This window comes from Lactuca saligna, chromosome 9 (genome assembly GCF_052625555.1).
Source record: "Lactuca saligna cultivar CGN05327 chromosome 9, ASM5262555v1, whole genome shotgun sequence".
Classification (NCBI taxonomy): domain Eukaryota; kingdom Viridiplantae; phylum Streptophyta; class Magnoliopsida; order Asterales; family Asteraceae; genus Lactuca; species Lactuca saligna.
Genome location: NC_136425.1, coordinates 174,334,605 through 174,349,186, shown reverse-complemented (window position 1 = coordinate 174,349,186; position 14,582 = coordinate 174,334,605). Strand labels below are relative to the sequence as shown.

Sequence of the window (14,582 nt, the reverse complement as noted above, 5' to 3'; positions counted from 1 at the left end):
TAAAATAGATACTTTATTAAAGGAGTTTCTAACAAAATAAAGTGGTGTGATGCATGCAATCGGCCGAACTCAAGTAAGTGATTTCCAAAATGCCCATACATGTTTGTTATGATTATATGGTATGAGAATTGCATGTTAGGATAAGGCTAGGGATACTTTCAAGAATTGTATGATAGATTGGCCTGATATGTGATACCTTGTAGACAAGGAAGCATTGGATGCTATACTAGATTGGGAATATCTATTGTTATCAGTAACTGTTAAGTGTATGCTATAAAAATTGTATACTGTTAGGATCATATAGCCCTAAATGATTGATTTGGCCTTATTTCATGTTCCTCATTTGGTTGTAGTCCTAGGGTAGAGTCTTTTATTCGACAGTCTACTTGATCATGTATTATGTATAATTTGCATGCATAAGGCAACCGACAGTGAGATTGGAAGTTCCTAGCATGAGTTGTATGTTTGGGATGTGGTACTTTGGGGAACTTACTAAGCTTTGTGCTTACGGATTTATGTTTATGGGTTCAGGTACCTCCGATATGAAAACTGCACCGCATCCACCAGAGTTTTCTGCATTGGCAATTTTCAATATTTACTCTGATGTTTAAATAATATATTCACTTTAATTGGTTTTGGAACAACATGTTTGTATGGTTTATTGTCTTAAAAATAGAAATTTTCCTATAAGTTTTTGGTATGTTACATATAAGTCAAAGTTTATCCGTTCATTTTGCCCTAACAGGAGAAGTAATATCTTTAGACCTTTCGATGATTTGGTGTTGACTTATAGTGTTGGTCCCAGTTAGAACTCAATTGATGAGTTCAATTTGAAGTCTTATGTTGTCATCACAAATAAAAAATCGGGAAACAAAACTTGGACAATGAGAATAATTATAATCCATATCTCATATCTAATTATTGATCACTTATCATCGGACAAATGTCTAACTAGAACAGAGTTCAACAATTGCGTTGGAAAGAACACTTTTTTGTTCAATTTGGAAGTTATAATTTAGTTAAAGACTTATCCAAGTGGGAGACTATTGGATTAGGTGTCTAATTCATCATCTAAATTATTATAAACTTAAATTATTAGAAAAGTTCTTTTTGGTTGCCCACAAACCTAGTAAAAGATTGGAATGCTATTTGGAGAAAGATACTAATTTATTATGTGATTAATAAATTAATTAGAAATCAAAATAAATAATTTATTAATATGTTTTCAGAAATATATATTAATTAGAAATTATATTATTTAATTGAGAATTAATTGGAATTAATTTTGGGATTAATTGGATTAGTTAAAAGTAGAAGGACTAAAAGTGTCAATATCCAAAAGTTAAACATTAAATGATTCTAGAACTTCCCTAGGAGAGGGGATGTTTCTAGAGGGGTTTAAGGAGCTTTTCTAGGAGTTTTATGAAGCTTAGGGTTGCTTGGGGGGGGGGGGGGGGGAAGAAAAAGGTTAGAGTTATCCACAAGGAAACATTTTTTTATACACCTCCTTAAGCCCTATAAATACCCCAATGCATAGGTTTTTGGTTTCACTCATCTAAGGAATCCTTAGACCAAAAGTTATACCTTCTACTCATCTCTCTTCAATAGCCTCCAACTGCTAGGGTCTGGGTGTGAGCCATCAGAGGCATGAGATTTCTTGTGATGGCTTTCTGAAGTTCTACAAAGAAGGATTACTGGTTTATTTATAGTAATAAACTAAAAGGTATTTTTTTTCTATTATCCATTCTCCTAAATTGAAAATAGCAATGTACTTTAGGGTTCTTGAATTCAAATTGTTGTTTGTATATCATAGTGAGAACATAGATCCTTTAGGGTGTATGCGAACTTAAGGTCTAGGTTTTTCGCCAAAAATATGATTTTTGTTACCTTTAAAACCTATTAGTAATGCGGATAACAAGCAAAAAACGATAAGCACACAAAGACACAGTATTTATGTGGTTCGGTCAAGGTAACCTACATCCACTGGCAGGAGGGGAGTATTCTTTATTTCAGAGTTCTTAAACAGATGTTACAAGTACAAATCACCAGAGATTTGTCCTACTCACTAAGGATACAAGATCCAAGACACCAAATGACCAAGCAGACATCCTTATTTACAGTTGAGGGATCAGATGTAAAACCCTAATGGGCTAAGCCCATTAACCCATAGGCCTATGAAAGGTGACAACCAATCATATTTCACCATGCAGCATCTTCTAGAACATACTTACATGCCATACACCCCATGAGCCTCAACAACACACGTGATGGACCACCTTGACCATAGTGGAGCAACATGATGCATAGGTGGAGAATCATGATCACTAATGGCCCAACATCCATCATGGTGTCATAACATGCTGTATTTCTTAAGCATCATCATCTTATAAGCATACGTTGATCAATAAGTAACACCCAATTCCTGGTACGTATTTAATTCAAGAAAACTTCATGCTTTACTCTGGGACTCGACGAGTTGGAGGCCCAACTCGTCGAGTAGACTCATCTTTCATCGGGGGTTTAAGTGACCTACTCGACGAGTCGGGAGACCGTATCGGAGAGTAGGAGTTGTCTAAGTGAAACCCTAAATTGGAGGGTTTGCACCCTATTTAAACAACTTATCTCCTCCCATATCATCCTCCATCGTCCCTCACACTTCCAGAAGACCTTAAACTGAAACCCTAGCCTTTTTTGAGTGCTTTTAAGCCATTTTTGTGCATTTTTGGTGGTTGTGAAGCTTGAGAAGAATAAAGGAGCTTGGGAGTTCCAATTGAAGCTAGAAGATCCAGAGATTGTGTTTCATCTCCAGCTCATTTAAGGTAAAAAGATTCAATCTTGACTTTCCATGTCTTTAATCAAACTTAGGGCTTGGATTTTGGTATCTTTAGGGCATTTCTAAGCCATTTTCGGGTTGTGGGGTGTAATTTGGAGTTATGGATTTAGATCTTGGACTTTGGAAGGGTCTCATGGCATAAAGGTGCCAATTATATGACCATGAGATCCCCATGCATCTTGTAGGTCTCATTTTTGGTCCTTTTGAGCTTAAAGACCCATGCATGGATGTAAAGTTCGTGACTTTACGTGTTATATCGGCCCTAAGAGGTCAGATCTACCCTTTGGATGAGATGAGTTCAACAGAAATTGAGTTTATGGACATGGACTTAGTGGACTCGACGAGTTTTTCTTGAGACTCGGCGAGTCGAGTAATGGTTCCCCAACCTTTGTTGTTTTGAGGAGTCTGGTTGAGTCTCGAAAGGGACTCAACAAAGATGGATGTGATTATAGAACTGGAAATCATGGGACTCGACGAGTGTATAAGCAAACTCGTCGAGTCCAAGGCAATCTCCCAACCCATGAAGATGGACTCGACGAGTTGTTCATATAACTCGGTGAGTCATAGACCGAACACACTCTTATGAAGGAGATGAACTCGACGAGTTCAATGGTGAACTCAACGAGTCGGTTGAAGATGGTCCCGATATTATGGTTGAAGGAGGACCCGTCGAGTTATTGCTAGACTCGACGAGTAGAGTCGGGGGTTGAATCATTTTAGAGGAATAGGGACTCGACGAGTTGGTATACCAACTCGGCGAGTCAAGTCAACTGGAGGTTGACTTTGACCAAAGTTGACTTTGACATGGATTTGAGTTGAACCTTGTAGGGGTTGTGAGTACCAATTGATGACTTAGAAGAGTTGTTGTGTAAGGATTGAGGAGTCGAGGAAAGTCGATTTTCACACCGGGGATAGTACAGACACTATGCGACATTGAGGTGAGTTACCTTCCAGTAGAAGTGGGTCTAAGGCACCAAGGTCGGCCTACTAGTAGTGATTACAGTTGAGATGATTGTCTTTGTGATAATTGTCTGCTTTGCTATTACGTGATATGTTCTATGTGCCAGTATGTTATGTTCTATGTGATAGTGGTAGTATGAGGGGAATAGTCCCCCGATCGGTTGTTAGGACCGAAGGGTAGGTCGGACACCCCAGATATGTCTGACAACATGTTTATGATAGGTTATTATGTGATAGTAGTAGGGGTGAAATAGTCCCTGTGACCGGGTGAGATAGACCGGAGGGTAGGCAGGCACCCCAGAATGGCCTAACATGGGTAGTCAGCACCCCAAAATGGCTTGACACAGGTAGTTGGCACCCCAGAATGGCTTGACATGGGTAGGTCGAGGACCCCAAAATTTCCCAACAGCATGTATGATTGTATGGTATGTGGTATGATGGGGGGAACTCACTAAGCTTTGTGCATACAGTTTCAGTTTATGTTTCAGGGACCACTTCATCCAAGGGGAAGGAGCCGACGGTGTAGCAGCAAATTACACACACATGATTTCCGCATTGAGTTTTTCTGGGATTGTACTCTGATTTTTATTACTATTGATGATATGGTTTTGAGACTCGTTGTTACGGTTTATAAATTGATATGACATTGGTAATGTTTTGGGTAAACTATTTTATAAGTTACTTAATTAAATATGAAATTTTTTGCCTCAAAAATTGGGACGTTACACAATATGGCTCAACAAATGAATCAAGATGGTGCATCATGTACCAAGATGATTCATGATGGCGCAACATCTCCTCCGTGACGCAACTTCCCTTCTTGATGGAGCAATATCGTCTTCATGGTTTAACATCTCCTCTGTGGCACAACTTCCCTTCTTGATGGAGCAATATCATTTTCATGGCTTAACATTTCCTTGGCTCATCATCACCTTGGCGCAATTTCAGACATGATGGCGCATCATGCTATCATTTGGCTCAAAATCCCCAAGGATGGCACAACTTCTTTCTACATGGCGCAACTTGATGCTCCATGTTGCTCCAAGTGCTCCATGTTGCTCTAAGTGCTCCAAGTCACTCCAAGTTGCTCCAAACCCCCTGTTGGAAGACCAGTTTCTTTATCACTTGATCCGTTCATTTGTCAGATGATTCAGTCCTTTGTCACTTGCTCCATGAACCTCAAGTGCTCCATTGAGATCTAAGTGCTCCAAATACTCCGAATGCTCGAGTCACATTTAACAAAATGTGATCGAAGCACGAATCAACCATACACTTATACCATGTTGTGGATTAAGCTTGGAAAGAAACGAGAAAGGTTTGAAAGAATAACATTCATCGACTAAGAAGCAGAGTACAAATATCTAACATATACATCAAAGAACATTAGACGTGAACAACTAACTAACAAAATATACGCCACTAACCACCAACAGTAAACCTGTAATAGAATAAGAAAATGAAGCTAGCATATTTTTGTGAAATATAAAGATATATTAAAAAACCTTCAAAATGATTATTGATTTAGAGAACAAAAGTTTTGTCTCTTAGTTTATATACACTTGCACTTTCATATTAAAAAGTGAGATACTTTAACAAACTTTTTTACAAAAATTTCTTTTACAAAAAATTATAATATAAGATATATAATCAACTTTGAAAACTTTTGGGTCCCGTTTTAAACTTTATGAATAAATTGTGTGTAGATAAAAAGTTCTATTTCAACACATGCTTTGTCCGAAATAAGTGGTAAGTGAAAGATTAATGCTTGTCGACTGTATTAAACAAAAGATTTTATAGAGCAAACGATTATACGATCCCCGGAGACATTATGAGAACTTATTAGAGAAAAAATCAATATATGTTTAAATAAACCCTAAACAATCAACCATATATGATTAATGAAATAAATTTATCAACTCATTTAAACAACTGGTTATCTTATTGTTAAACATAGACGAAAGAAAAAAGCATATCAAAACACTTTCGTACAAAAAGCAATTACATAATTCTAATTACTTTTATTAAATAGTTATTTTCAAATTACCATCCAGCCCTTGAGTCATAAATAAACACCATAATTCTATTCTTAAATTCCAATCACAGGTAGAATAATGTGTAGCTCATAATCTTCCTTCCTGTTATAATAAAAGAATATTTTTTAAATACACATGTCACTCTAATAGAACCCATTTATTATTTTGCCAAGTATCATTCTAATACTTTTTTCCATTTTAAAAACCATTAATTACTTTTACATATAAGTTACATAAAAAGTAATTGACCTACAGGTGTCTTGCATTCAACAACTATAAGATACATGTAATCTTCAACAATTGCAAAAAGGTGTTTCTATATGATCGTCTTTTTTTTCTAATTTTTCCTTCATCTATGGTTGAAATTAACTTCTTGCAGAATATTGAGTTTCTTCAATATACATTAGTTAACTTCTTGTGGATATTTTTTATTATTCTTACTTTCTTATTTCTTATGTGCATTTTGCAATTGGTTATGATGTAGTAGAGCTTGTATGCCACATCTTTTTTTTCCATGTTTAAATATTTGGTTAGATGACAGGTTAGAGCCGGTGTTTGAATGTCACTCTAACTGTTACAATGCTTGTAGCTGTCAAAGTGCACCTTACTAGTGCAATTATATAGATTTAGGACATATGGTGTTCAATAGAAGTCATGCAATATTGATGTTAAAGGTTAAAGACGAATCGTATAAATATATTTCAAAATAATGGATTAATGATTATGATTTTAAACTATCAATATTCGTTTAATTTATGTAAGGACAATTCACTAAAATAATTGTATCACAAGTCAAATATTGACACTTCACTAAAATCATAATGCCATTTTGGGTAATGACAATTCACTAAAATTAGACTCGTTTTGTAACTTGAGTATCACAATTCAAATATTGAGTTATTTATGTGAAACCGTGATGAAATGCAAATGACAATCGCATTTTTGTGTTTGTATTTTGGGTAATGATAATTCATTAAAATCACAAGGCCATTTTGTAACTATCATAATTTGTGTTTCCACGGTTATATTTTAGTTTGTATTGTTTTTTTAAAGAATTTCTTATTTGGTGAGTAACTTGATGTCATTAAATTACCAAATCACCCTATTTATTAAATCCAGTCATTTTAAAAACAATAATTAGTTAATTGTAATATTATCGTTAATCTAAAGTGATACTTTATTACTTTATATATAATTAAATTAAAATCAAGTTGAGTTTCCATTGTGACACTTGGATTAATTGAACCCCAATTCCCCAAAATTCTCCTAGAATTTGTCTCCATCAAAACAACTACGTTATCAATATCTGTTACCATCCCCATCATCTAATATTTAAATTTCATGGCTTATAATATTTTAATAATATTTGGCACGTCACAAAATAAAATATTAAACAAATATTTAGTGGCTTTCATAGCAATCATTTTTTAAGTTGAGTTGGTAAAATCATAAATGTTCATTTGAAAAATAAAGACCAAATTTGGTAATTCGCATTTAATGTGTTCATTTGAAAAATAAATAAATAAATAACTTGATTTGGATTTGCCATTTTTATGTGACTAATTTTTGTTAAAAGTGCAACCCCCACATTTTGTTACAAATATCTATTACAGCTTTGTATTTCCATTTGTCCTTATTAAAGCATTGGACTTCAAAAATATACAAAATTGTAGCATTGTATTCATTTTCTTTCTTAATAGAACATCATATTCTGAAAAACGAAAAATCTACCCAATAATATATCATCTAAAATCACTTTGTATTTGTATGGACATTTTATTTCTCTCATTTTTTTATCTTATCAAGACAATATACATTGAAAATTTTATAGAATTATATCACTGTACTTTAAAAAAAAAAAAACATATTATAAATCACCGAAAGTATGTTGTTATTTCTTGTATTCAACCCTAAATTGTGATTATTTATGAAAACCTAGGAGATGCTATAATTACAAAAAACCAATTTCATCCTTTTAACTAACATCATGATTTTACAAATCAACTACTCTTTTAGAAATACAATAAATAAAAAAAAAATCGGATGAGGTAGAAACATAAAACAATTACATCAACATATACTATATAGTCTATATTATATATTTCTTCACATACAACATTTTACAAGGTTTACAAAGTTTAGACCAATCTGGAGATAACAAGTGTGTTGAAGTAGTAAAAAAGTTTCTTTCGTATGTGTAAGCTTTAAATCGAGGGTATTTTTGTAACTTTACTCAGACATATGTCTACTTTTTGTCATCTGTCTTTGCTCTCTTCCACACAATGACAGTGCCACTGTAGTCCGAGGAGGCCAAAAAATTCTCACCATGATTCCAGGCAACCCCGATAACCGGACATCCATGCCCCTGAAATCATAATTTTAAAAAAAAAAAAAAATGAATCTTTTAACATTATTAAAGAAATAATTTGTAGTTATATATAGTCAAGGGACTATTATCGTCATATTTGCATTTATGTTTGGTTTATATATTTTTCCTTTCACAGTACTGTAAAGGAGAAAACATATACACCTGTAACATAAATGCCTACATGACAATAATAGTCCCTATGCTATATATAAATACAACAGTAAATTGCAAAATATCGTCCTTATGACAGGGTTTTGATCCCCAAAACTACACTGTTAGTGTAAATCTGTTAAATCCTTAAAAGGGTAAATTGGTAATTTTACAGGATCAATGAAAAAAAAAAACCTGTAACTTGTTAACGCATGCATGCTTTGGTCGAGTTAAGTCATAGAAGTAAACAGACGCATCTTCACTTCCAGCAACTTCACAATCAAAAATTTAAAATGCATCTTTTATCTCAGTAAATATTTGAGCATATGATTTTTGGGTTAAAATTAATAATTAATTACAATTTACAAACAAACCTATAAATTCTCCTTTTTCAAGAGAAAGCAAAGGGCAAAAAGAAGCACGAATGCTATGAATTCTTTGAGCCAGTTTTAGTGAGCATAGTAATGTCAAATACCCTTGTAATTCCAAAGAAACACTGCAACAACAAAAAACAATTTAAACTTTCTACAACTTTTTTTCAAGATGATGATGAGAAGGGCATTTACGTCTTTAGTGGATGGTGGACAGTGGGTGAAATAAATATAAATGATAAATACCTGAAGAAAGACAAAGTTCCATCTCTTGAAAAAGAGAGTAAAACAGGGCCACGTGTCATGAGAGAGAAAGTTCTATATTGGATAGTAGTGATTTCAGATTTACTCTTGCTACTATTTCTAGCACGATGGGACCTAGATAAGGTACCTTGATGGGAGTTAACAGATACTGTATATAGATACCCCTGAAAGATAAAATCAAAATCAACAATTTGTAAGGGTTTTTTTTACTTTTTAGATTAATTAGAGTTTACAAAAATGGAAAAATCAGTTTGACATGCTCACGTGTGCATCCCCACAAAAAATAAATTGCCCGGTATTGTCATAATCCATGCCAGTAACCTTGCTGTCCACTACTATTTTATCTGTTAATCTTCCTGTGCTAAAATTGAATACCTGAGACAAGAATTATATTTAAAAAATATATATATATATATATATATATATATATATATATATATATATATGAGTCTTTAAAATGTACAAAGTAAAATAGAATTTCACAAAAAGAAAAGAATTGATGATGAGACAACTTATACATGTATATATTACATGATTAAATTGATTAATGAATGTTGTTTTAAACAACCATCTATCTGAAATGATTTTTTTTTAATTAGAAATATTAATAAAAGAGAAAAAGTAAAATTAAAAAAGCCACATCAGCAAGTGAATTTTTTTATTACCGAAATTTCTCTGTTTGCATTGCCAACTGAAAGGAAGTTATTATTCACCTGCAATTGGAAAACAAAAGAAAAAAAAAAGATAATCAAAATTTATACTCACTAAATCACTATATTCCTACAGGGAAGCTTAAATTACAAAATTTAGTTTGATTATTTTTTACTTTCATATAAAAGACAAGTAGAAATTACAAATTCTGATAAGCACTTACAGGAGAAAAATTACTAATATAATATGCAATATTAATAAAAAAAAAAAATTACTACTTTCATTTCTTACTATTATAGCATTGTACATAGAAAATTCTACCCAATTACAACAATGGCTAAAAATACAAAGTAAATTTCAATGCTATAAGACAAATAAGTGAAATTATTTTTCTATTAGCATTTAACCCTAAAGTAAAGCTTATAGATGTCTGTGTGTAAGTGCACTTACAGGGTGAAATCGGATACATAGCTGAGGGGCAACTCCGTAAATTACTCGAATGCAAAGGCCCTTTGGTATATCCCACACTCTCACAGTTTTATCCAGTGAAGATGATGCAATGTAATGATTGTTCATTGTGAAGTCAAAATCTGAAGTCAAACATGATCATAATTAACAAATAACAATCAATATAAAGGATCATTTAGAAATAAAACAAGTATCATTAAAGAAAAGACTAAAGAGCAAATACCAGTTATCCCGACCTGTGACATCTTTTGAGTGACCAATTAACTTCTTCATAACTGAAGGTGGCTCAGAAACAGTACAAACTGTCAAAGTTCCATCTGTTGCTCCAAATGCAAGTAAATCAGAGCTCATATTCCCAAACTTTATAACAGTAACTGGAGAAATATTATAAAAAAAATAAATCAATGTTACAATGATAAAACAAGGATTGGGGAGACAGAATTGATCTTGGAAAATTAATTACCCATGGATTTGCATTCATCAAATATGCAATGCATTCCCACAAAAGAATATGCTGGTTCAGTTTTTCTACGTGAATAATCAGTTTCACTTAAATTTGATCTTATACTGTTTGTGCGACTCACTGTTTGGCTTTCACTTGGATCCTGTAATAATACGATTTAACACCTCAAAAGATATGGTATAATCATCAAAAGGTAAGTATAGATGATAGATGAAAATAATGAAATGAAGCATACCCTGCTAAAACTCCAGCTGTCTATGTCATGTGTAATGGAGGCTGGACCTGAAGATGGTGCCCATTGCCCACTGATGAATCAACCAGTAAATTAACCTGATGTCAGAATTATATCAAACCAAGATTCACATTACACTCTACATATAGTTGCACATTCATGATTAATGTACTACTTGAAGCTTGTGTGTCTGCATTGATATTCTAACCACATTAGATTCCTGAAAGAACTTGTGTAATTATGGATGTTTGCAAGTAATAATTCTGGCGTGTAACTTCATTTGGTGAATCCAGTAATGAGAATTTATGAAATTTGAAGCTGAAGCAAGTAGAACATCAAGTAAAAATGGCAATCACCTGGTTCCAGGACTACTCAGGTGGCTAGGTGATTGCAACTTCATTCGATTCTCCAATCTGGTAATAAAATTGCGATAACCAACATAGCCTTTGCCATTGCATCTCCAATCCTACAAACCACAATCGTAACAGTTTATGTTGTTGCTTAACATAATATTTGCCGATTTGGGAACTCTATTTGTAAGTCCGAGTAAGGATGTTTCTCTCCATTCTCTAATGAGGTTTGATTTCAAGGCGCACTATGTCTTTTGAAACATATTCACTCGACAATTGCTATAGTAATTTACACACACTAATTTTCCGTCAATGTGTATCAATTACAATCAGAAGAAAACAACTTCGATTTTAACTACATTTCAGTATAGAAAAAGTAAAATTGAGCAAAGTGTAATAATACCTTTCGCTGAAGAACACCGGATCGAGCCTTGCGAGATAGTAGAAGACGGCGGGTCCCGATGTAATTAGGATCGGAGTTCGCGGAACAAGGCTGAAGCATGCAGCTAAAGAATTCTGGATCTGCAGTAACATCCTCTTTTTCCTTCTGCTTTTTCTCTGGATCGTCATTGTCAGAAGAACATTTTTCCATCATCTGATTCATCGTTCTAAACTACTTCTGAAGAATCCTTCATTACAAAAAAAATCAACTTTTTCTCTGAATATCGATGAAAAATTCTAGGTTATGTAGATCGGTGATCAGGAATTTATAGGTTTATTAAATTTTAATTTACAAATCAAAGTGCATCTGCATCTGAATTCGAGTTTTTCAAGAACAAAATTGTTCAAGACTTCGCGTGAAAATTGAAAATGGTCGTACACCATGTGCATCTCTTCGAGCTCCGTTGACGTGAGCCGAGCCATCTGCGTGTCACCCTATATTTACATTTCAAGACCCTCATATTCTAAATAAATGCATATAAGTCCTTGTATTTAAAGTTCTGAAAATAAAACCAAGTTAGAGATGTTCACTGTTAAAATAAAGTTAAAGGGGTGTTGGGAGATGTTCATAGAAAAATATGGTTTTACAAAAACCTTTCATTTATTCATTAGAGTTCACAGTTGTTAGGTGTTACAATAATAATATAAACAACCATAGTAAAAAGAAAAGATTATATACCTATCTTCTATAAGTTTTGTTAGTAGCATGTCTCTAAGCTTTAATTTTCATACTGGAATACATATCCATTTTGAAAATACTACGTATCAATAGACTCGTGAGCTATATGGGTTTTTAACTCGATATTACAGTTCAAAACATACTTTCAAAATCATATTTGAAATAGGCTGGCAACTTTGTAAACACAAACAAGTCATAATATAAACTTTGCAATAAACTACACATATGGGAAATCTATCTCCTCAAAAATATATAACTCACACATTCGAGTTCTCATTACCTCAAATCATAACTCATGCATATGAGGATGTACTACCTCAAAACATAAATTATGTAGGTAAATTGTGCATACATGAAATCTATACCCCAAAAACATAACTTTTGCATATACGGGGAATCTATACCCTTAAAACATTGTCTATGAGATCCATTGCCCGTCCTGGGGCTATGACGCTATAGTCCGCCACCTGGTATATTAGCAAGTCACAGCCCAAACATAACTTTTCCAAAAATATTTTTTTTCATTCCTTTTAAATTTACTTATCGATGGAATTCATTTCACAACACATGAAAATTTATGAATGCATTCATTTCACAAAACATGAAAATTCATCACGGGTAACCAAATCAAAATCAATCACTTAAACCCCAAAACCGTGAAAACTCGACAAGAGTAACCAAAACCCAAACATATGATACTCATCACAAGTAATTGCTCATATCCAAAAACATATAACACATCAAATCCATATTTCAAATAACCAGTAAAGTCATTTCTTTTTTAAAACTATTTCACATCATTTGACTCTTGTCGTGCTACTTTTCAAATCATTTCGATCACCAGTGTTCCCTCTTGTCGTTCGGATTTTCCATTTTGTTGAGAGTTGTATGGGCACGAATAATGAATGGAAATACCATTATTGTCACAAAGATCATGAAAATAATGGTTGTCAAATTCTTTCCCATTATCACATTGAAAGGCCTTAATATCACGACTGAACTGATTTCGAACATAACAACAAAAATGGACAAACTTGTCAAAAACATCAGATTTACGCTTCAATGGATACACCCAAACATAGTGCGAAAAATGGTCCAAAAAATAACATAACATTTTAAACCACTATGAATCATCAAAGGAGATGTCCAAACATCAGAATGAATAATATCAAAAGAAAAAGAAAAGAAACATTAGAATCCGAAAGACCGAAAGGAAGTTGGACATGTGTGACAACCCGATATTTCAACTCTTTGTAATGACCTAAAAAGTCAAGTATTGTAGCTACTTTTGAAATAATAAAATTAACTTCGAAGATGAAATATGTAAGAATCTTTATAAGAATATCTATTATGTTAGACATTGTGTCAAGGTTTACATAAATACTAAGAACACTAAAATCTGAGTTACAACGAAGAAATTATGACCATTCTAAGATTTCCGACGAAACCGACAACACCGATTAAACGAAAAACGCGAAGTTTCAATGCAATAGCATTTAGCCTTAGGTATCTAAATGAAAGTTATAGATAACATTAAACTGTGAGCGTACACGAAAAGAACGTCCAAATCTGACTTCGTATGAGAAAGTTATGATTTTTCCAAGATCCGAATATAGCAGTAGACAGCTAAAAACTCGAAATAGAGCTCGAGAGACTTTTGACCAAAACAACCTAAATGAGAATCGAAGGTCTCAACATTTTTAGCGCAACAGCGAAAAGTCTGACGAAAACGGAGCTCGTATGCGAAAGTTACGGATTTTACAAGTTCGGGGTCCGAAATCCGAGGCTGTCAGGCTTGCCACGACGTGGCACAGCTTGGCCGCGACCCGGCAAGTGACTGAGAGCGTCCCATCAATGGAAGAGGATAAGGCTTGCTCCCCACGATGTGGCCAACCTTAGCCACGACGTGGCACACCAGAAACAGCCCTATAAATAGAACTCTTGGGGTGCCGGGTTTAGGTGCTCCATTCTTCTCTTTCTCGCGCCGAAACTCTGCGTTTAAGCCCCCGAGACCCTTCCAAAGCCCCGGTTTTCACCTTCAAGTCCCGAAGGAAGGTTTTGTGTTCCCGAGAATCCCGAGATTTTCCCGCGTTTTCAACTCTTCCTGTCGAAGTTCTGCTCGATTCTTCTCTCGACTACTTCAAATCGACCACTTCAATCAAGTGAGTTCATACCCCTTTATTCAACCTTTAAAATGCTTTTAAATGTTTTAAATATCTTATGGGGGGGATACAAGTTAAACACTTACAGTTATTGCATCAATCACATGTGATTAATAACTAGAAAACCAATGATTTTATCACTATTCAAACTGTTTAT

General features: G+C 33.9%; 1 protein-coding gene across 1 annotated transcript; it reads right to left on the bottom strand.

The window, feature by feature from the left end:
* Nucleotides 1-7,879: 7,879 nt before the first annotated feature.
* On the bottom strand, nt 7,880-11,991 carry LOC145018756 (uncharacterized). Its single transcript, XM_078976604.1, has 12 exons — nt 11,547-11,991; nt 11,150-11,259; nt 10,797-10,866; nt 10,562-10,703; nt 10,335-10,472; nt 10,081-10,220; nt 9,645-9,692; nt 9,244-9,354; nt 8,962-9,143; nt 8,719-8,840; nt 8,540-8,616; nt 7,880-8,191 (listed from the first exon to the last, which is right to left on the bottom strand). The coding sequence occupies exons 1-12, from the start codon at nt 11,745-11,747 to the stop codon at nt 8,072-8,074; spliced, it is 1,461 nt and encodes a 486-aa protein (XP_078832730.1). The 5' UTR covers nt 11,748-11,991; the 3' UTR covers nt 7,880-8,071.
* Nucleotides 11,992-14,582: the final 2,591 nt, after the last annotated feature.

Bases quoted from the DNA above. Each gene is read 5' to 3' on its own strand.
- LOC145018756 (XM_078976604.1), bottom strand. From the start codon at position 11,747: ATGAATCAGATGATGGAAAAATGTTCTTCTGACAATGACGATCCAGAG. The intron at 10,867-11,149 runs GTGATTGCCATT...TTGATTCATCAG, and splicing joins CTGAGTAGTCCTGGAACCAG to TGGGCAATGGGCACCATCTT. The intron at 9,355-9,644 runs GTAATAAAAAAA...TTCTTGTCTCAG, and splicing joins ATGCAAACAGAGAAATTTCG to GTATTCAATTTTAGCACAGG.